The sequence below is a fragment of the Helianthus annuus genome, chromosome 14 (genome assembly GCF_002127325.2).
Source record: "Helianthus annuus cultivar XRQ/B chromosome 14, HanXRQr2.0-SUNRISE, whole genome shotgun sequence".
NCBI classification, from domain to species: Eukaryota; Viridiplantae; Streptophyta; class Magnoliopsida; order Asterales; family Asteraceae; genus Helianthus; species Helianthus annuus.
The window spans coordinates 147,157,868-147,181,890 of record NC_035446.2 but is presented as its reverse complement, the minus strand read 5'-3'; the positions used below and the strand labels follow the sequence as shown (position 1 = coordinate 147,181,890).

Below are 24,023 nucleotides of genomic sequence, written 5' to 3'. Positions count from 1 at the left end.
ACGAGGCTTCCAGTATCGAAGGTTCAGGGGCTGGTCTGGTTTTAATCAACCCTGATGGGTTAGAATTTACACATGCTATTCGACTTGAACTTCGTACCACCAACAATGAAGGTGAGTACGAAGCATTGATCGCTAGGCTAAAACTAGACAAAGAAACAGGGGTCCAAAAGCTTCAAGCCATCACAGAGTCCTTACTTGTCTAAAGCAAATGACAGCCACAAAGAAATACCATGATAAATCAAAGGAACTGATGAACACATTCCAAACATGTACCATCAAACAAGTTCCAAGATCCCAAAACAAGAGAGCTGATGCCTTAAGAAACCTTACATCTCTCACATTCGCCCATCTCACCAAGAAGGTACTAGTCGAAATATTGAAAACCTCATCAATTCAAGAACTTGAGGTTCAAGATGTGATCACTGAAGAAGGGCCAAATTGGATGACTCCAATTGAAAATTTTCTCAAAAATGGTGAATTACCCAATGACCAGATAGAGGCTGAAAGGGTTCACATCAAATCATGGCAGTATGTGTTGCAAGGAGAAATTATTTACAAAAAGGTTACCTTGCACCACTACTCCGATGTGCTAGCCCAAAACAAAGCCAACATCTGAACAAGGAAGTACACGAGGGAATATGCGGAGCTCATTATGGTCCAAGATCTATGAACCTTAAATACTTATGACCCTCTATGCACCAAGATACCACTGAACAATTATGAATATGTGAATACTGCCAGATACACGCACCGGTACCCAAAAGTCCTAAACACGATCTCGTTCCCATCCCTCAGCTTGGCCACTCCACAAATGGGAAATGGATATTGTTGGTCCATTCCCACCGGCCAAAGGAGGAGTGAAATTTTTATTGGTCGTCGTAGATTATTTCACAAAGTGGCTAGAAGTCAAGCCCCTAGGAAAAATCTCGGGCAAACAAGTCATTGACTTTGTATGGAAAAACATCACTTGCCGCTTTGGGCTTCCAAGGGTACTTATCGCAGATAATAGCAAACAGTTTGTTGAGAAGCCTTTTAGCTCATGGTGCAAAGAGTTCAGAATCACACAAGCGTTTAGCTCAGTGGCCTATCCCCAATCAAACGACCAGATTGAAAGAACAAACCGAAACATTGTGAAGGGGATATAAACAAGATTGGGAAGACATGATACTCAGTGCTTGAAGAGCTTCCCAAAGACTTGTGGGCAATTCAAACAACTGAAAAAACAAGCCACAAGAAAACACTTTATAGCTTAGTATTTGGGTCAGAAGCTTTCATCCCGACAGAAATAGCAGCTACCACACAACGAACACTCAACGTTAACCTTGAGGCAAAACAGGCTAAAACCATGCTAAACCTGGAACTCCTAGAAGAAGCCCGTGACCAAGCCACTATAAAGGAAGCCAAATATAAGCAAAAGATGGAAGCTTATCACAACACTAGAAGTAAAACATGAACGATTCAAACCCGGAGACTTGGTCCTCCACAACAACGAAGCAAGGAAGAAAGAAAATCAAGCCAAACTTGGTCCCAAATGAGAAGGACCATACACCATTCTCGAAAAAGTACAAAAGAGGATCATACAAGCTTGCCGATACATAAGGCAAAAAGCTTCCTTGCCACCGTAATGGCAAAAACCTTAAAAGATTCCATGTGTGGACAGAATGTTCTATGTTCCATCTTTCCTTCGTAATCAAAGTGCACCTTTTATAAATAAATGATGATTTTTCTATCAAAAATTTGTCTTTTCTATCCTATAATCAGGTTGAGAACCTAGCAAAACACTCCATGGCAAGGGCCATCTAAGGGGATGAGCTCCCAGGCCACATCGCTCAATAGGTTCAAGGGTTGAATAGACCTATATACGGGGTGAGTTCCTAAATCAATCCAACTCCATGAGACCATTGAACAACTCTAACTTGTCTCATAGACGGGTCTGAACAGCCTTCACCAAATGTTCCTTAAGCCTTAGAAAGTTTTCCTAAAAAGCAGATCATAACTAACAGGCTTACGAACCAAGATCAAACTAAGGAAAATGATAAATAGGATAAGTGCTATGTCTTATTGTTAAAAATACCAAGGCTAAGTGACTGCAGCACTGAACCCTTCAAGGTATAAATAACATAAAGAGAACACAAAACCAACAAAGACAATTCCCTAGACATAAACACAATAATACAAGGTTGTATGCAACTTGGTGACCAAAGTACAAAGCAAAACACCAAGTCACAAACATCAAACGACAACCGGAAGCCTCGAAGGCTTTAAGCTACAAGTATCTAACCAAGCTATCTTACAAAAACATACAGCAACATTAAAAAATCATCAACACATAAGGAAAGAGTGGAATAAAGCACTAAACACATCGGTTTTAAACACAAGGCCTTAAAGGCCATAAACTTAACATATTGATCAAAAGCCTTGAAGGCTACCAACTACCAAAGGAAACCTTAAGGGTTCCCCTAAAACCTACTTATGCACAACACATCACATAACATTGTTTAAGGTGCTAAGAAAGCTACGAATAAAGTCAAAGTGTTTTTAGCTAGCAGCATCAGAAACGACAGTCTTTGCTGCACCCGCTTCACCACACTTAGACTTTTTGGCGTTCTTCTTTTTCATCCGACTTTTACTTGCTATCTCAGAAGCTTCAAGGCTTGTATCCTTCAAGCCTTCACCACAATCAGAGAACGTCTCTTCACTATCATCAGAGCATGAGCGTTTCTTGGAAAGAGAGTTCAACACTTTACCAGACACAACCTCATTAAGGCCAGTGGGTTACAACTCTTGCAAGACATAAAGAGGCTTACCAAGACACTTGGAAACCTCACCCACATAAGGGTAAGTCAAGTGTTCCATCTTCAAAACAGTTTCTTTGAATACATCAAAGGCCTTGGGATGAAAAAGAGAAGACTTTTGCTGAGTTTATCCGGATTCACATGCCTAAAACCAGCAAATAAACCTTGGTGCCTTCCATGAGCAAGAAGCTGGCTGTACGAATCACCCAAGGCACTATTGAACTCCGATGAATGAAGAAGATATGTAACCACTTGCTGGAATCCATGTTCAATAAACCATTTGTTATCACTAGTCGCATGGGCTAGTGAAGCTTTCAACCTATCTTTCTCTTCCAAGAAAGCCTACTTCTGAACCTCCAAAGCAGCCAATCAACCCTGACTTAAACCCTGTCAGCTTCCAAAGCGTTTTTCCAACTCAACCATCTCAGTCTTGTGCTGGGAAGAAAGCTCATCAATCCTCAACATCAGCTTTTATCTCTCCCAGCATAACCCTCTGCCTCCTTCTTTAGAGTAGCTAGTGAAGACTTCATCTCATCCCTCTTCTTCGAGAAGACATCATATTCTCGCATCCTCTTGCGAAATCTGGATACACCCTCTGGAAGCAAGGCAACAAGGTTACAAGCACCCATTACCATTTAATCATCAGGTCATCATCCATAGATGAGCAAGAACCTCGAACAACAGGAGAATCAAAATGGGTAAGAACATCCTCACAAACGGATGAAGGCTTGAAGCTGTCACCAACTGTGACCTTCCAATCCGGCACATAAACCTCCCCTGGATTAACATTGGTGGAACCTTCACCACCCTTCCCGGAACCCTTCAAGCTCACAGCCTTTTTACTCGCCAAACCGCCAAGGGCCGTCCCTTGTCCTTTTTTGATTTTCCCCAACCCCAACTTCTAAATCATCTGAAGCCTCTATGTCATTACTTAGTTCCACCGGCTCAGAAGCCGATGGTTGGTCAGCAGTTGTCACGGCCCCCGACCCGGTTTGACCCGGTTCAGGAGCCGCGGGACAGGAATCCCGTGGTACTTAATTTAGGCGACAGCGGAAGTCTTTTTAAAACAGGATCTTTCAATAATTCAAACTGCCCGTTTCATAACTTAGGGATAAATTTCCGAAATTTACAATAATGTGATTTCCCAGGGAAATCTTTATTTTCAAAACATGTTCATTTATTTATTTACATTGAGCCACTTTTCTAAGCTGGGAGTGCTCCACGGCACTTTTCTTTGCTCATACCATATCACCTGAAACATGTTTGAAAAAGGTTTTGTCAGCGGGGAAATACTGAGTGAATCATTCATTTTACTGTAAACGACACATTTGTTATAATCTACAGTATTAAGGGGAATTACAATGTTTCTGATATCAAACCAACTACCCACAGTATTTGTCACTCGACCATCCATTGGCTAGCCCATTTGTCCAATGGTGTCTGTGACTGTGGTCAGATCACCCCTTGGCCACCCGTTTGTCCAAGTGTGACGGGAAATAAGTAATGTATACAAAACCCCACATACCGGCTGTAACTTGGTGATTACAAAGACTTAATCCCTGTAACTATAACTTTGAATATAATTTGGAGTTTTGTAAAACAATTGATAAAAAGAGAATGACTCACAAACTGTGAGAAAAGAGTTTATAAAAGAGGAATGACTCACATTGCAGATTTACGAGCAGAGTATAAGCTTTACTGATTAGCCTGTTAACCTAATTTAAATAACAATGCACACACAAACGGGATTAGTAACTAATTCAGCAGTTACGTCAATTCACGAGATTAAACCCTCACAACTATTATCAAGTGCGATACTTAACAATTCAATGGATTCACAACGAATGACAGAGCATAGTCCGAATTCGAACAGCACTCAAACATTCAAGTTGAAATCACAATGAATAACAAAGTACAAGCTCAATTTGAGCAGCACTCGGACAATCGTTGGATAGTTATAATCGATCGGACGTTGAATCGTAATAGCGATCGAGTTATTACCATGATTGCGGCAGCACCTCGTGATCGTGTGTGTGTGTGGTGAACTGTTTTCAGGATATCTCAACGTTCACAGAAGGTTTGTGCAACGTTTTAACACCTCTGTTCTAATGCCAAGGTCGGCTATTTATAGCAAGTTTTGGGACTCCCTTACGGACCGTAAGCCCGAACCTTTACGGTCCGTAAGCTAAGCAGTCTAAATATAGGCTGCCTAGGCTCGGGACTAGCCTTGGTGAATCAAAACAATTGACCAATCAGAAGTTTGCAACGTTTTATTTTAGATTATTATCAACTAGGGTTTGCCCCCCTCGAGTTTTAGGGGTCCTGATCCTGATTCCGATTATTCTGAAAATTTTAGGGCTAGTGCAGAATTACTTGGGTGTCTCAATTAGGGTTCTCTTATTGACTAATTATTGTCCTAACTATTGATTTTAGTGGCAATTGTTACAGCAGTCTTTATCAAACAACAGCTCGAACGACGAGTAGAGACTTTGGAAGCAACAACTTTGGTGAAACCCTTGACATTGGGAACGTTCACATAGCCTGAACCCTCGAACCTATGTTCAGTGCCCCTAACAACAACATCTTCGTCTGACGTAGCCTCGGAATCTCCAAACACAACATTAGATGTGTCATCGCTCTTGATAAAGTCTAAGGCAAACATAACTGCAACAAATAAAATATAACATAAGCAGAAAATACAAAATATCATACCTTGATCATCTCTCACGAGCACAGGGTCACGATCCGGCTTGTCCCACAACTTGCTAACATCCATCAGCACTAAAAGATGTTCGGGAAAGGGACAAAGCCTGGAAGGACACCCCCTAATAAACTTCAACAACCATCTATCTCGTGTTTGAAAGGTTCAAGTTCATTCAAAACAGCATAAGGATGCCTCCAAACAAGCCTGAAAGGAACAATGGACTCAGAAATCTAGAAAAATCGGTACTTCCAAGAACCAAAGGTAGTAACCATAGACGAAATTAAACACACATCAACCTGAGATGTTTCAAAGGTAAAACAATCGCCGTTCTTGGTTAACTGGAAGAAACGGCGGAACAACAACAACGATGGGTCACAAAACATCAAAGTGTAAAACCCTAGCAAGACCTTAAGGGTGTAACTGACCAAACGACACACGATAATACTCTAAAACATTCAGAACAAAGACTGAAAACGGATGACGCAAGTTGGAATACTCAGCAATAAAGAGCAATGGAACCAACGGGACACTAATCGATCGATTTGTCAAAACCCAGAGCCACCGGATTAAACTTTAGATCGATCCCCCATTCTTTACAAAAAGCCTCAACTTCCTCTTGAGTGAGACAAGTTGAATCCTTTAAGCCTTCAAGCCTTAAAGCCTTCAAGCCTTAAAACCTTGAAGCCTATCACATCTACTATCATTCTGAAATTCAAATCTCAAAACTCAAACGCCTTAAAGCCTTGAAGCCTTTAAGCAATAAAAAATAATGTGTAAAAGTCAGAAGCATTTGAGCTTACATCCCAAACACCTCTGACTTGGGGGGCTGATGACGGGGGTAGCTCAAACCTTAATAAACTGATTAGAGACACAACAACTTAAAAGGTTAAAAGGTTCAGAAATGTTCCAACGGTCATGAACAGTAAAAAGGACAAGCACAGTGTCCGGTCACATCAACACTTAACGTGTGAAACCTCCTGCCCAGCTGCAACCAGACCATGTGGGAGAGCACACCCTTTTGTCCGCAGGTCCAAACCCTTCAACCCCCAAAATGGGCAAACCCCTCACTACATGCACAGATTCACTAGTCACGGGTTTCTCTTTTGAGAAACACCTTCCCCTATAAAATGCAGGCCATTTCACCATACAAAACACCCCAGGATCAGCAGATATCACCCTAACTCTCTGATTCTCCTTCTCCCTCTTGAGAACTAGCATCATGCTTGCTTCTCTTCTTCACACTAAATAATTCATCTTCTCCAACGATCGCTTTCTGGGTTGATTTCTAATCAGCTCAAGATCTAAGGAGGATAAAAACAATACTAGTGAACCTCTCTCCACGTCTTGCAAACGTGAGGGGACCCCACGACCTGCGTTAGGCTAATCTAACCCCTGAACCCCTTTACCCTGGAAATATCGCTACAGGCATTGGTCTTGTATTTGTTGTATCAACAAATACAAATAACAAATAAACCTCCTCAAACAACCACTGCAATTATAAACATTTATTTATGTTGTAATTTTACGTACGAAGACATTGTTGATCTATCCATAGGCCGGCCCTATAGTGTCAGAATTTAAAGGCATTATAATCTTAATTTGTATTTATTTATTTTTGTGTTTTTATATTTGTGCAACATTAACGTTACTCCAATTTGTGCTTCGTATGTGACACTATATAAATGGGGTTTGAACAATATTAAGCCACCAACCGAAGTAACTAGGGTTTCTTCACCGGCTGGTTCGTACATTCACGAAGACGCTGCTACACTGATGATGAAGACGACTGAATTTGGAAAGTTAATAGTAGAAATCAGTAAAGAAGCTGTATAGGATTTGTGATGGTGGGATTCCATGTCTATAGTGAGGGTGGGGGACACAAAGAAGACATGGGACATGTGATGGGGCTTGGCTACTTTGTATCTTTTTTTTTTAGCTGAAATGACAAACACACATTCATTCATTCTAAGAGTTATATTTTAGCGAGAACCAAAATTGTAATTTCTCCTACCTATGAATCAATGATATGGACATACCACAACAAGCTAGGACTACCCGTGTAATTTTTTCTTAAGAATGTACATAATAAAATGTCTAAGATACCACTAAAATCTACATGAATGATGTAAACGGACAAGTTAGAAAAAGTTCATAAACGTAAATGAACAACTAGGTGATTACTTGTGTTCATCTATTTAACTAAACAAACGTGAATTTCTGCTCACTTTCGTTCATTTATTTGTATAAAATCGAACATAAACAACTGTTAAATAACGGGTTCCGATCAACACTAATGAGACTATTGATGAACTAGCAACTCATGTAAAACTTTGATTGAAAATCAAGAATCATGCTTTTAATACTTGAATCTACCAGCAAATGAAGTGTTACATCAACTAAAATTTGTACTAAAATACATGCCATTTTGCAACAAATCTGTTGATTCCGTTACATTTATGATATTACTACCACGTATTTTATTCGTATGTAGAATATTGTTACACATGGGCATATTTGAATTTAAATATTGTAACACATGGGCATATATATTAATTGGGTGGTGGTCTATTTATCTAGATATGACGATAGGTAGATAAATTGTATCCATTCACAATTCATATGGTCATGTTGTACTTGAAGCAATTAAATAAAGTAACCCATCAAGCTTCAAGCATCATGTGTGTACACGTAAACTGGGGCCGGTTTTTTTGGATGTACTTAAGTATTATTCTTCAAGACTTCTTGTCGTTCTCATTGCAGTTGTCATTCTCCGCTGCAGCCTTCTCTCCCTGGTCGAAACACTAGCATTGATGACGTGATAACTAAACTATTATTCGTTTAAAAATTAAAAGTAGCTTTTGTAAGTTGACAATAAGACTCTTCGTACCTAACCCTTTAGCTATCTACTGCGGTCTCGTGTTCTTTCACTCCAAATTTCTTAAGTCATAAAGTAACTATTACCTCACTTCATATCATCACACCATTTTCCTTGACTTTCTTTAACTTATTTTTTTAAACAATAAGGGCATGTGTAGTCATAAAGCCCCCAAATGAGCGTTATGCGCCATGTGGCATGCCACGTCACCCCGGGGCTTTATGGGGCTTTATGTAATTTGAGGCCGTAGTCATAAAGCCCCTGTGTAATCATTACTCATTTTTTAATTTTTATTTTTTTAATTCATTTTGTAAGTTTTTTAAAAATAAAATTCATTTCATTAAATAAAAAAAGTACAATAAAATAAAAAAAAACATGAAACTAGAAAAAAAAACATTAAACTAGCATAAAAAAAATTACACAATCAAAGATTATATTTTTTTTCAATCCGCTCCTTTTGTGCCAACGCCATTTTCAACGCTTTTCCCGTTAAGTGGTCATGCGGTTTGGAGTAGAAGTCAAAGTCGTGAGCCCATTGTCGATCCCGCATAATCTCCGTAACTTTTTCGTTCTCCTCCAAACGTTTGTTACCGAGTTCGTGTATGTCTTGAAGCCGCTTGTTTATCTCCGAAAATGCGTGACTCATATCCGTTCCCATAGACATCGACGACGACTCGGGTTTTTTCGCCCGGCTTTTTCTTCCGAGCGGTCTTGGTAGCTCCTCCACCGGCTCGTCATCCGGAATATCCTCGTTCAAGCCGATGTTTCGAGCGTCGGAGGTTGGCGTTTCGGGTTCACCCGACTCGTTTGTTTTGGACCTCTTTGATGGCCGTGTATTTCCCGAACGACCACTAGGAGTAGTTACGACGGCCCATTTGGGGCTATGGCGAAGGATTTGCCAACACTTCATGTACGGGAAATGGCCATTAGCGTTCGTATACTCGACCAATGCCTCTTGCGTAATGTCTTCATCGTTACTTCCACTTTTCCATCCGGAATACAAGCGTTGGTACACGGTTTGAAAGTTTGTGCACTTCTTGTTTATATCGGACCACTTCCCCGATATAGAGTCCGGTAGGCGGTATTCCTCTCCCCTACCCATGAGCTCGAAAAAGAGTTCTCGTATTCGGTTCCAAAATACGGTTTTACTTTGATTGTTTGCTACACACAAAACAATATAAAATGTTAGCTCAAAATTTAAAAAATAAAACTGGAAATAATAAAAAACAGAAAAAAAAAATAAAAAACAGAAAGTAATTAAAAAACAGAAAATAATAAACATAAAATAATAAAACAGAAAATAAATAACAGAAAATTATAAAACAGAAAAAAAATTTAAAAACAGAAAATAAATTTAAAACAGAAAATAAATAACCGAAAATAAAAAAAACAGAAAAAAATATAAAAACAGAAAAAAAAATATAAAAACAGAAAAAAAAAATAAACATACCTATGACCGGGTCCTCCGAAACATCGATGAAAGCGCGGGTTAACGCATACTCCTCTTCGGGCTCCCACGTTTGCACATTTTTTTCGTTCGGGTGTTGGTTTCAACTTTCTTTTTATGTGCTCGTTTTGCTTTTCCTTTTCCTTTTTGCGTCTCCGGTTGCGTATCCGGTACCTCGGGTTGCGTCTCCGGAACAACATCGGGTTCGTGTAGTGGGGAGCCGAACGCTTGAGCCGACCCAAACGCTTGAGACGACCCCATCCCATCCATGTTTTGACTTGGGTTCCACCCGTAGAGATTAGGGTCCCATGATAAAGGTTGGTTCAAAAGATTCATGAACCCGGGACTTTGTTGATTGTAGTCGAGAAAACCGGAGCCGAAAGGGTTGGGTCTAGTGGGAACCGGTGCCACGGGACGAGTAGGATTGCCACTTTGGTTTGGGTCCGCACTAGATCGAGGAGGAATGAAGCCCCGGTTGAATGGATTCATTGTATAAAATATTTAAGAATTGTATAAAATATTGAGAGAGATAAGAATGTTTGAATGTGTATGGTAAAAAAATAATGAGATGAGAATGAATTTAAAGGAAAGTTTAAAAAGAAATTGAATTTTTTTTTTTATTACATTCGACCGTTTGTAACGGTCAAAAAATTGAAAACAATTCTCCATAACGCCGCTAAGATGTTCGCGCTGGCCAAAAAAATTCAAACATGGCGCCGGGGGGGGGGGGGGCGGTGTTCGCGGCGCCATAATGGCGCTATGGCCCCTTCTCGCGCCCCAGTACACATTGCCTAACTTCATTAAAACAAACCTCTGACCCAAACTAACATTCTAATATTTTTTTAGTTATTACCCATTTATTTATTTTTTATTTTTTTATAAACTAATATACATTTATCCATTATAAATTATTAACATGTTGATGAATAGAGTAGTTGTACTTTATGCTTAGGGAGATCTTCAAGAAAACTGATATAATAACATTTTTAACCTAAAACTATTTTGGTTTTTTACTTTTAACTCCAAAGCTTTTATCTTTGTCAATTTAACTTAAGAACTTTTTTACTTTCAACTTTAATATCCTATACTTTTCATATTTCACAAAAATTCGTTTTACGTTTTGTTCTAAATTTTGTGAGTTAACACGATACAACGTTCATGTGTGGTTCAACATTTTTACGTTTTGTTTTACGCTTCTTCCTAAATTTTGCAAGTTAGCATTACGCAACGTGCGTGTGTGGTTCAACGTTTTTATGGTCGTCTATTTTTTCCCATTTGATATGTTCAGGTTCATTGTGACGCACAGGTCCTAAATCGACTTAGTTATTATTTTCTATGTTTTATGTTTTGGTCTAATTTCTCCGCATTAACACGTCGCAACTTCAGCGTTGGTGGTCGCTAGCGGTGTTGTGGCCTTGGTGCTATTTGTCAAGATTTTACGCCTCCACCGCAACGCGGGGTGCTTAATACTAGTTAATAATTAAATAGAATCACACTAATATTAAAATAAATAATAAAAATATATTAAAAATATAAATCCTAAATTAAAAATACATCTACCATAAAAGACCTAGATTAAAAATAAAAAAAAATCCTAGATTAAAAATAAAATAAATATAAAAGTCCTAAAGTAAAAATACATTAAACATAAAACTAATTCATTTGTGAGCGAAATCATATCGTTCGACGAATCATCCTTTTTTGTGGTTGACTGTTTCTTTGTCACCGTCGTCCATATCATCGGCTTTCATCGGAAGCACCATTGATCAATGGCATCGGTATATAGATAAGGTTTATATTTTTATCTAATTTTATTTTGTTTTATTGATTCTAGCACAAATATAAACGATTGTCAGAAGATTATTTATCTCAAAAGTTTATATAGCCGACTAACTCAGAAAAATGATATCTTAAAAAATGGATCATGCTAATCACACACGGCCAAAATTATTTTCACACCCTAAAGCGCCCCGCTATGGCCAAAGAGGGGCGCTTTGGTGTAAAGTCAACAGACAAGGTCTGAACCGGTCAGACCTTGTCTGTTGCTTTACATCAAAGCGCCCCGCTTTGGCCTAAGCTGGGCGCTTTGGTTTTTTTTTTTTTTTTTTTTTTTTTTTTTTTTTTTTTTACATTTTGGGGCAAAGCGCCCCTCTTAGGTCAAAGCGCAGCGCCTAGGGTCTTTTTTTAATTTTTTAAAATTGTTTTTAATTTACAAACGCGTCGATAATAGCCTAAATTTTACGCTTTTTCCATTATACATCATTTTTTAATATATATGGACTATACTGCAAGTTCCGAATCAAATCGGTTACGTGTGATGTCGTATTCCATTATATCGTATCATTTTGATTTGAAAGCACAAGTACTCCTATGAGTAGTTTTATGTGTATCAGCCGCCTACCGTACATGTATATGACGTATTTTTTCATTAATTGTAGTATTATGATGTATATTGTCATTTTGGGTCGTACAAGTGCGTATTGAATCTGATTGGGTCGTGTCGGTGATATTCGGTTTTTAACGTGATGTAACACATATATTGAACAAACACAAACGTACTTTAGGATTGTAAAAGAATTAACGTCAATATTATTAAACACATTTAACTTTTCGTTCAGTAGTGGAGAGTATGTATTTCGTATAGAAATTTTTGGGTATATACGTTTCCGACCCCCTAGTTTTATAGAAATTTTAGGTACGGTGACTTCCGCCCCCCAGTTAGAAATCTCAAGCTTCGCCACTAAAAGCACTTAACCATTATATAAACTAGAAGATTTCACTAAATAATGTTGGGATCTAATACATTAAAAAGGTAGAGTAGCTTCAGCCGTCGAAAAAAGTCGACTTGTCAGACAAAATTTCTTGTAGTGTCATTCATGGACCCTCACCTCTACTATCTAGCTATCATCTTACTATATTAGTCAAATATAGCTAGCAGTTATATTTCAAACATATTAATTTTTCGTGTCGGCATTATAGATGAATTTTGTTTTTCAAAAAATGTTAACAAGAACTCATTTAAGCTCCGTCGGTAGTGGGGTCCATGCCATCTTTAACCAATCACACCTTTTTTTTAAAAAAAGTTTACCACTTCACCAAGTGTCTAACCATTGCCAACCCTTTTCAACATAGGGTCTGTTTGGTATGTGGTAATGGAATGAATGAGGGAATGAAATGAACGAGGTAATGGAATGGACAATGGAATGAAATGGATCATTCCATTCCATTGTGATATATGGAAAGAGTTACATTCCTTTGGAATGCTCTATTCCATTACCACATGATAACCAAACATGTTTCTTTTTATTCCATCAGAATGATCCATTCCATTCCACCATCTATTCCTTCATACCAAACGCTACCATAGTTTAAACACTTATGACTGAATGACGTGGCACACTCTCATTGGTTAATTTTGAAGTTTACCACTTTCAAGTGTCTAACCACTCCCTACACCCTAATGTATACTATATTTCATTGTGGCAAGTGGCATTGTGGAGCCCACAAGAACTGCTAAATGTATACTATAGCACGGATGGGACTAGTCAAAGAGTTGGAAAGGGTTGTACATGACAGTGAGATGCCTCAACAAATTAAATATTGAGATGAGACTTCACCTTTAGATATATGTGCACAAACAAATTAAATATTGTAAAATTTGGACCAAAAATGTAAAATTTGAACTTAAACGTAGACCAGTCACCAGTCAAAAATACGCCCAAAATGTAAAAAAAAAAAAAAAAAAAAAAAAAAAAAAACCAAAGCGCCCAGCTTAGGCCAAAGCGGGGCGTTTTGAAAAAAAAAAAAAAAACCAAAGCGCCGAGCTTAGGCCAAAGCGGGGCGCTTTGATGTAAAGTCAACAGACAAGGACTGAACCTGTCAGACCTTGTCTGTTGACTTTACACCAAAGCGCCCCACTTTGGCCATAGCGGAGCGCTTTGGGGTGTTTAAATAGACCAAGAGCGTGTGCGAATAGACCAGACCTAAAAAAACAACTTTAGATGTATTAGATGGTAAAAATTACAACTTAATGGTGTTCAAACGGTTGGTATACATGGTAAAAATAAATGATATATATGTTGGTGAATGTAAAAGAAAGTCTATTACGACCCCTCAATGTAAGTATTTTGTTTCCGTCACTAGAAGAAACCTTACTATTTTTTATCTATATATATATATATATATATATATATATATATATATATATATATTTTGATAAATATATAATTGCCAAGTTACATCAAAATAAAAGGTAGACGGACAACAAGCTACGCCGCCACCTCTTTCTGAATAAGTTATTAAAAATGAAAACCCATAAAAACAGCTTTAGATGTATTAGATTTTCATTATGCATTTGTAATAATATTTCGCGTACTTTAATTTATTATGTAAAATTTAGTTTAACGTACTTTTATTTATTGTTTATTATCTATTACACATCATAGAAATTTATTTGTTTCGAAAGTCCAAAACAACAAATTAACGTTTATTAGAAGGAAGTGAAAAGTTTGGACCATGTTTCTTGTAGACCACCCCTCTCTGATTGCGAGATATTAGAAGCCTAAGGGTGTACGGGGCGTCCTCGGGGAGGTGATTCGGTGAGGCGTTTCCCCGATCGGGAACACCGCCGTCATCACCGCGGGGTCCCGATTCGGGGTGGGTTTTGAGTGTGGGTTCACCGAGTGAAAAGGCACGAAAAATGAGGAACGGTCGGAATGTAACGGTCGAATTTTATAAAAAAAAAAAATCACTTTTTTTAAACTAATATAAATAACCATCTCATTCTCACCATTTTTTTATACTCAAACCATCTCATTCTCACACATTTTTTAAACTCTCCAACCACACCCACTTCACTTTTTATTTTTTATACTCTCCAACCAAACCCCCTTCACTTTTTATTTTTTATACACCGAGCAATGGAGAACCGACCCCGCGAGGCCAAGAAAAAAACTAAGGGACGGGTCTCGCGAGCTCATATCGGCACAACTCGAGACGATGAAAACTACAATTACGATCGAGATATGAAAACATTCCTTAAGCCGCACGACGATGTTCCGCCAAGTATGTTGCCGATCATCCTCGCCCGAAAGCGAGAAATCGCTAACAAGTACGGGTGGCCATGCGATTTCTAAAATTTTAGTTTTCTAGTTTTAATGTAATTTTTATTTTCTACTTTGAATGTGTTTTTTATTTTCTACTTTGAATGTGTTTTTTATTTTCTACTTTGAATGTATTTTTTTTAAATTTAATGAAATGTCTTTTATTTAATTTATAAACATCCATAATTTTACAAAAAAAAAAAAATAATAATTTTGAACTCACCTAATAGGGGAGTGCCGCCATCAAAAATGGGTATTAGGGGAGTGTTAGAGGGGAGTTGACATGGCACTTTGTGGTTGGTTGTGTGTAAGAGGGGGGACTCACCTAAGAGGTGAGCACCCCTTGCACCCTAAGGCCATCCGTAGTCATAAAGCCCCTTGTGGGGCGTTATGCGACACGTGTCGTGCCACGTCACACGGGGGCTTTATGGGGCGTTATATAACTAGAGCCCGTAGTCATAAAGCCCCTACCCATCATTACCTATTTAATAAATTTCAATTTTATTAATTAATTATAAAAACATTTCTTTATTGTGATTGGTCAGAAGTTTAAAAACAAACAACATCACGCCGCTAAATTTCTCGCGCCTCACCCCCATTTTTCAAATATAGCGCCTCAAGTTATGGTGTTCCGGCGTTTTGAGGGCGCCATAATAGGGAAAAGCGCCCCACTACGGAAGCTCTAAGAGAAACGAATATTTATGAAATGGGACCAAAATATCAAGGTTCATTTAATTTAAGACACGCTTGTTTTGGAAAAATATCCATAGTTACATCAAACAGAGCATCAAGTTATGTTTTAATTTTTATTTTAGGGGCAAAATATCCATAGTTACATAAAACAGAGCGTAAATTTATTTTTTAAACTTTATTTTAGGGGTAATTTTGTAAACTATATATTAATACGTTCCCTAAAAGATAGCGGTATTGTATTTTTTTTTTTTTTTTTTTTTGTTAAACTATGCAACCGTATAAAAAACAAGTTAGAGATCGATTGGTGGTTAGTTTGCACTCTATAAACAAGGTATGATTGTTTTTGCTCTCTACTTGAAAGAAAAATTAATGTGAGAGCGTTACATATACATGTTGTTATGTAATTCAATTATCATTATGTTATTGAAAATGGAGGTGCATGGGAAAGTATCGATAGGGTTTTAAAGATACAATGAAACATGCCCTCCAATTGTCCTAACACACATTAGAAATAACACGTGAAGCGTTGATGACTCGTATGGCTATCTTATAAATCGCATAATGATATTGTAGAATTAGAGGCTGTTTGTTTACCTTTTAATGAGACACTTAACGGTTCAGACCTCTTACTGGTTCAGCACTTAATGGTTCAGACTGTTTGTTTCACGAGCAGATGTCTGAATGATTCAGACAATTGTCTCTGAATGGTTAAGCACTATACTGAATCTGAATGGTTAAGACCTTTAATCTGAATTGGTTAGACATTTGCCTCTAAACGGTTAAGCTTTATACTAGCACTTAATGGTTCAGACCTCTTACTGGTTAAGCACTTAATGGTTCAGACCTCTTACTGGTTCAGCACTTAACCATATAGATGTTGCCAAACAGCCCCTTAGTTGGCAACGAAGAAATTTCTAGATTTAAGTTTCATCAATCTTATTATTAATATTGTTACAATATATGTTTATCCAATCTTTAGAATCAAAGCAAGTGTTGCCCAAACAATTATGCCTCGTAATTTTATCAATATCATAACCATAACCAAGCATATCAAGAGTACTAACGAGGCATACGAGGATTTGAGCCCAAGACCACGAGGCCCAATCTCGAGATCCAGACCCAAACGCATGGACGCATAAAAGGGGCCCGACCTGTTAAGATTGAGGATCTCTGAGAAGAAGTAAGGAGTGAACATAGACCTAAGATGCTGTTCACATCAATAAAAATGGGTATGGCCAGGACACCAGAGAAAACGTGCCAGAATACGTTAAAGACCAGAACGGGCCTAAACGATCGACATCTCACTTAATGAAGGCACCCTCATAGCTTTTCCAGCCCATAATCGATGGGACAAGCTCAGTTCGATGAACGGATATACCTTTTATCTAAAGGATAATTCGTTGGGTCATGACAGGTAGGTCCAGGACCTATTGATGATAGACAACAGATCCTTAGACCTGAGAAAAAGATATATACAAAGTAAGAAACAAAGTGGAAACACATTGAATTCTCCGGGAGAACATCCATTGAAAATTCTCGCATTAACTCTCTTAATTACCACTTCAATTATTGAAGGAATCCTTCGCTGATTCTCAAGACGGAGATCGGTCGTGGACACACCCAGGGCTCTCCATGACGAGACTGACAATTATCGGTTCTGTAGGTTTTCCAACTAGATTAACAACCAGAGCGGTTCAAGATTCTCTTACAAGATGTTGTGCTTATTTTGGATTCGACGTTGGTGCCATCTGTGGAACACTTGATCTTAAAATTGAATCCCACGATAAGAACAATTTTATCTTTAGTCTCCGGGACCTACCTTTTTGGCAGATCAGGCTAACATTCCTCTTTTTTCCGGGAGGAAAGTCGGAGACCTCTCACAAAGCAGCGCCATATGTTTTTCGTACTTAAATGGTATGAACACAACATATAACACGATGCATGCGGAGACGAGGGAAGAGGAGATCCGGGAATCCGGGATTTCCTGGACAAAGGAAACAGTGCTCACGCCTGAGTTTATCCTTGGCAACAGAGACAAGTTGATGGCACAAGTCGACAAACTTGAGCGCCAAGAAAAACTAAATGGAGTACGAAAATGTTTAACTTATGAAACCATGCCACATGAAAAAGATAACGTCACACAAGGAGGACATGAACCCTTGAGTAGGGATAAAACCCATGGTTAAGGCAACGGGGAAACTGATCCCGATGTAATACTCCTGGCTCTATTGAACTTTTTTACCCTTGAATATAAAACACTTTAGAAAAGCCTACAAGGAAGGGAAAGTTAATTAAAGACCCAAGGAAATGGTTCACATGATTTCCCTACGAAGGACGATGATAACCTTTTGATTTGTTCATATAGGCTAAGGGATTTGATTGAAGTTTGCAATTTTACCAAGCGAATAACGAGAGCCCCGCTCGTCCAAGATCAAAGTTCAATCCAATATCGACAAGCATGATGGAACCAACGATCCTAAAGACCATGACCAAAAGATAATGGGGCAGTGCCTCATGCATTGTGTATTTTTTTCAAAAAGATTCAGATAAAGGGAAAACTTCTACGAGTTGTAATAACTTATAGAACTCGACCTTTTCGTGTGAGTTTTGACCATTTTTTTCACACCCCTATATTAAAATGTTACAAAGACTGCCGTAAAAAAATTTCGAAGTGATGTTTTCGGCCCCTTACACCTACTGTAAAATGCTGATGACATCAGCATGACTCACTTTTTACAGTATTTACGACTGCTGTAAATGAAAATAAAAACTAAGATTTTTTTCTGTAAAAGTTTATTTATTAAGGATTTTTGGTAATTTTTTTTTTTTGAAAAAATGTTTCGTAAGGTTGAGTTCTCTAAGTTCTCACAACTCGTATAAGTTTTCATTTTACCCTGACACTTTCTCTCTCTCTCTCTCTCTCTCTTTATATATATATATATATATATATATATATATATATATATATATATAACCACAGAACTTTCAGAACTCCTAATAAACAATCATTTTATATATAAGTTTTTGTATTTAGGATCTTTTTATAATCTATTATATGTATTTCTTTGATTACATACATGTTAAAAGTAGTTTACATATGTTTAGTTGCCAAAATTATATATATGTGTCATAACTAATTACATATATGTAAAAAAACTAGTTTACATATGTGTAATTATAAAATTACATATAAAAAATGATAAAATTACTTTTAACATGTATGTAATCGTAAAAATACACATAATAAATAATAAAATTATCCTAAACATAAAAATATATAAATAAAAAGATTGTTTATTAGGAGTTCTGCGAGTTCTGTAAATATTTATGGTTCTGAAATGATCCTGGCCCTATAGATATATATATATAGGCCAGTTATCATACAAATAACCTAATCGTACATTATGTACGCTTCATCCACAACCGTCAGATCATCTCATTTAAACAGCGTGTTTTGCTATTAAATTTATCAAATTAAAATTAATAAAAGGAAACCGCCAAGGTTAAAATCATCAAATGCGAGATCAAAACCCCTGATAATCAGCAAACAAAACCTCAAAAATCATAACGTAAGATTCTAAAAATCAAAACCAAAATCGAAAGTATAACAATTAATCAAAAATCGATCGATTCCTATTCACCAAATCCTTCTGTGAAAAATGAACTTCTGATAAATTTATAAATTCTGAACTGAAACAAATCGATGGACTGATTATCGAAGAAGATGATGCAGGTTGTGATATCATGTGCGAATTCATGGACAATACAAATGCGTTTTCAATGAAAAACGAATTCTTTGAAATTTCATATAGTGTGCGAATTAATGATAATTCACATGCGATTCCAGTAAAAAGTAAAGTATTCTTTGAAATTTCATATAGTGTGCGAATTCATGATTATGCACATGCGATTTCAGTAAAATGTTAAGTATTCTTTGAAATTTCATATAATGTGCGATTTCAGCTTGTACACATGCGATACCAGAAAAAAGATAATTATATTTAGTTTTCTTAAAGTTTGCGAATTTGTTTCCCATTCAAATGCGATTTTGAATAAAAACCAGTGCAAACAAATTTTAAAATTGCTTTATCCTAAAAATGAAAAAAAAAAACAAATTACGAATATTAAGAACTAAAAATAGTAGTATTTAAAATTAAAAAAAAATCTAATTTATTACCGATGTGACTGTAATTTGACATGTAATGATCATTTTACAATAAATACTACTGAACTTACCACCCTACCTATATAATAAATTTACTATATTAATATAAAAAACTAGATATAACTACCTTCCATATTAAGACATAGAAGGCCAAAAAAACACACACAAAAACACAGACCAACAAAAATGGCATCTGAAGATATAGAAAAAATAAAAAACATTGCAATAAAAGAGCTATTGTCAACTCGCACGTTGACAGAAATAAGCACTGATGTCACCTCTTCTCATCTGGTTCTTGATGTACAGGGCAAAATTCTTGAACAAATCAAGAAAAATCAAGTAGTATGGGAAAAGCTACTTCAAGAACCACCATCAAGTTTCAGAGACAGAGCTTTGGATCACATAAAAGAGCAATCTCGAGCTGATGACTTAGCCTTCTCTTTCCTGACAGATGCTCTGAACACTGTGAAGGAGAAGATGGAGTTCAGCTCTTCTGAACGTGACAAAATATTTGCTTCAAGTAACTAAAATCTCTTTTTAATCGTTTTGTGTTTGTGGCTGTGTTAGACAATAACTATTATTATATTTTGGGTATATGTTTTGAACACATATAATGTTTGCTCTTAATATTAAATCGCATGAATGATATAGCCATCATTGTCACATAACAAAAACAAGATAACTCACAAATCGCATGTAATAAAAAGGAAATTGCATGTAAAAATATTGTAATTAGAAGATTATAAAATCGCATGTTTAAAATCTATAAAATCGCAAGAAAACTAATATAAACAGATGAATATAAAAATCTCATGTGTTTGGTATAAATTCGCATGTCCATTTAGAAAAAAACTACTCATCCTCATCATCTTCCGAAACCTCCTCCCACTGATCTTCTTCTTTGGATCCATCGTCACTACTGTAATCTTCAAACTCATCTTCCTCTTCGTCGTCTTCGACCTCATTGTCTTTGTCTCTGGCAACATTTTCGATCTGGAAGCCCTTCTTCTTCTTCTTTTTTTGCTGTTTACCTTGTTGTTTGGCTTTCAGCTCCTCGCACGTCCGAATGTCATGACCTTTTTCATTACATACGCTACATGTCCTTGACCTTTTCCCTTTGCGACTGATCATTTGTTCCTTCTTAGATTTAATCCTTTTATGCGATCCGCGACCTTTGTTCCTTATACCAGCCGGCACACGGACAGTAGGAGGAGCATTGGTTACTGGTTGTTGATAACCAATCAACTTTGAAAATCAGTCAAATTTTGGATCAAGTTGCTTAGTTATTCGACTCTGATCAACTCTCTCTTTAAGTTGCATCATTTGATCCCTCATTAAAACAAGTTGATCAAGGTCAGAAATCAAATTACTAACCAAATACTCCCCTGTATGGATGATTTCACGAGCAATCCGTTTAGCCCTGTGTTGCACATTCTTGCCACCCACATTTAGATTGTACTTCACATTTAACTCATTCGGCACAACATCCTTCGTCCATCTCTTCATAACATATTTGTTTGGTATTTCCTTAACACCAAACATCTTGAAAAGAAAATAAATGTGTTTGCATAGCAGCCCATACTGCTCAAAACGCAAACAGCTACACTGCAGTTACATCATCTTCAAGGTTCTTGAACCACACCTAGGAAAAACCAAAAAAAAGTATATATAATAAAAATTAAAATCGCATGAGTAACATAACAATTTCGCATGCCTAAAATAATGAAAAATGAATAGATTTTAAAAATCGCATGATAAAAACCAAAATCGCATATTGCAAGATGATGAACTGAAAAAGAAAATTGAAATTCGCATGTATGTTATAAACAAATCACATGTTTTAAATAAATATGCTATAATACCTCCAATAAACCATCTCCATGGGCTTTGAAGTCCTTCAACATTATCCTGATTTGTGGACCCTCTATTTTAGTGTCCATGGGCAGACATTCAGAAATTGTACCATAGATCTCTATTTGCTGATCAAAGAATATAGATCTTGTGAATCTCTTAGCAGCATCTTTTTCCAATGTAGTTTCGCTCCAATCAGCAGGCTCGGTATATCTTGAAATATGATCGTTCTTTCTACGATTAAAACGTTGGACATCCATTGCACCGTCGAAATGATTCATAAACTCTACGAGAGTGAGTTGGGAATTAGCAACCAGGCAGAAAAAATGGTTCTCACTCTCTGATCTTGAGGTTGTTCTCATAAGTCCAGACATTGGCTCGTGTCGGTAAAAAGCCAGAATCCACATGGATCTCATCACAAACATATCGTCAATCCATTTGTTTTTTGTGAGACCGAACTCAATCATCACCAATTTCCACTGTCTCTTCAATTCTTCGGGCTCAATCGAATCAGTCCATACAATGTCGCACATCCTCCTTTTAAACTCATCGTTATTGCACAACTCGTGTCCAACCTAAAACAATAAATGCTTTTTATATCAGCCTATAACAAAAATACATTATATAAAAAAAATGCTAACAGAAGACAATATAGCATGCTATACCTTATCTGCCACTTTTTTCATTATGTGCCACATGCACAATCTGTGTCTGCTGACATGGAAAACATCCTCAATAGCCTGTTTCATAGCAGGGTCTTGATCCGTCACTACAACCTTTGGCTGCTGACCAAATGACTTTAAAAATGAATTCAGAAGCCATTTATATGATTCAATGCTCTCCGATGCCAACAACCCAGCTCCAAGTGTTACATTTCGACAGTGGTTGTCAACACCAGTGAACAGGACAAACACCATCTTGTACCTGAACAACACATGAAAAACACGTTGAAAACATGCGAATTACAAAAACCACATGCGAATACAAAAGGTATTCACATGCGATATAGTCAATACCACTTTTACACATGCGATATGACAAGCTCATAAACACATATAACATGCGAAAAAAAGAAAATAAAAAATGTTTGTCTTCAAACACAAACCTGTTTGTCTTGAAAGTTGCATCGAAGAATATCACATCCCCAAATTCCATATAGTTAAGCTTGCATAAACCATCAGCCCAGAACAAACCAGTTAAACGTTTGTCATCATCAACAGAGTATTCAAACGAATAATCAGCTAAATACTGTTTTTTGTCAGTCATCCTAGTAATCACCATGTCAGCGTCATATTCTCCTATATAGCTGTTTATTCGCTTCCTAAAATTTTTGCAATCATCAACCGTGGCACCAACGTTCTCGAAACCACCATAACGTTTCCTCATTATATGGAAAGCTTTGACAGGACCAAGGTTTAAAGTGCCTAGTTCCCAAACCAACTCCTCCTGGACATCTGACAATTGTCTGTAAGCTGGCAGCATGTGAATATCATCTTGACAAACAAACTTATGATTATGCTCATCAACAAATCTCTTTACTATATATAATCTACCATCCACAGTGCAAATCATAAGTTGAGCTTTGCATCCCGTTCTAATAGTCCCCCTGTTCCTTGTTTTGAATTGCTTCTTTGACTTCAAATAACGATCGTCAATACACAGTGGCTTATGTCCCTCTTTAGAACAAACAAAATACTTAGTTTTGATTATACCACCACTGTGCACTTCACCACCTTTCCGAATAGAAAAACCAGCTAACTTAGCATATGCTTGGTAAAACGCATATGCTTGTTCAATAGAGATAAATTGCATTCCAACCACAGGTGTAGCTGATGCTTGAATCTCCTGAGTGTAAACCCTTTCATCTAAATGAATCAAAACCAAAAAATCAAAAACATGCGAATTATGGAACTATTTACATGCGATATATTAATAAAAGCATAGTTTCATTTTACAGAAGAACAACACATGCAAAATCTATGAAATAAACATGCGAAATTGATGATTTGGATTAACCTATTTTATCTATGCGATTTATTATACCATAACATGCGAAATACTTAAGGAAAATAAACATCAAGTGCGAATTGAAAAGACTCATAACATGCGAATTTGTACATGTTGATTTGATATGAAACAAATATACTTAACATACAAAACTTCATACAGTTACAACAATGTAAAAAAAGAGGTACGATTAAACAAAAAAGATGTATACGAACAATTTAGAGATCTGATTTAACATAATTACCATTAAAACAATCGTTTAGAGCACTTGAAACTTGCAATCGGATTTGGATTTGCAGATGGCGGATTTAAAACATCCTCAATTGAAACTTTCTGATATGCAGATAATTGAGCATGATCACCGATAGGTCGACTTTCTTCAAC

At 37.0% G+C, this 24,023-nt stretch overlaps 2 protein-coding genes across 2 annotated transcripts; one reads left to right on the top strand and one right to left on the bottom strand.

Annotated features, from left to right (window-relative positions):
* The first annotated feature begins 208 nt into the window (after positions 1-208).
* Positions 209-616, top strand: LOC110907557. Its single transcript, XM_022152521.1, has one exon. It carries the CDS (start codon positions 209-211, stop codon positions 614-616), a length of 408 nt encoding a protein of 135 aa, XP_022008213.1.
* An 8,151-nt stretch (positions 617-8,767) lies between these two features.
* On the bottom strand, positions 8,768-9,906 carry LOC110904238. Its single transcript, XM_022150073.2, has 2 exons — positions 9,825-9,906; positions 8,768-9,535 (listed from the first exon to the last, which is right to left on the bottom strand). Exon 2 carries the CDS (start codon positions 9,474-9,476, stop codon positions 8,799-8,801), a length of 678 nt encoding a protein of 225 aa, XP_022005765.2. The 5' UTR covers positions 9,477-9,535; positions 9,825-9,906; the 3' UTR covers positions 8,768-8,798.
* Positions 9,907-24,023: the final 14,117 nt, after the last annotated feature.

Excerpts from the sequence above, each read along its gene's own strand:
- LOC110904238 (XM_022150073.2), bottom strand. The coding sequence starts at position 9,476 with ATGGGTAGGGGAGAGGAATACCGCCTACCGGACTCTATATCGGGGAAG.
- LOC110907557 (XM_022152521.1), top strand. The coding sequence starts at position 209 with ATGACAGCCACAAAGAAATACCATGATAAATCAAAGGAACTGATGAAC.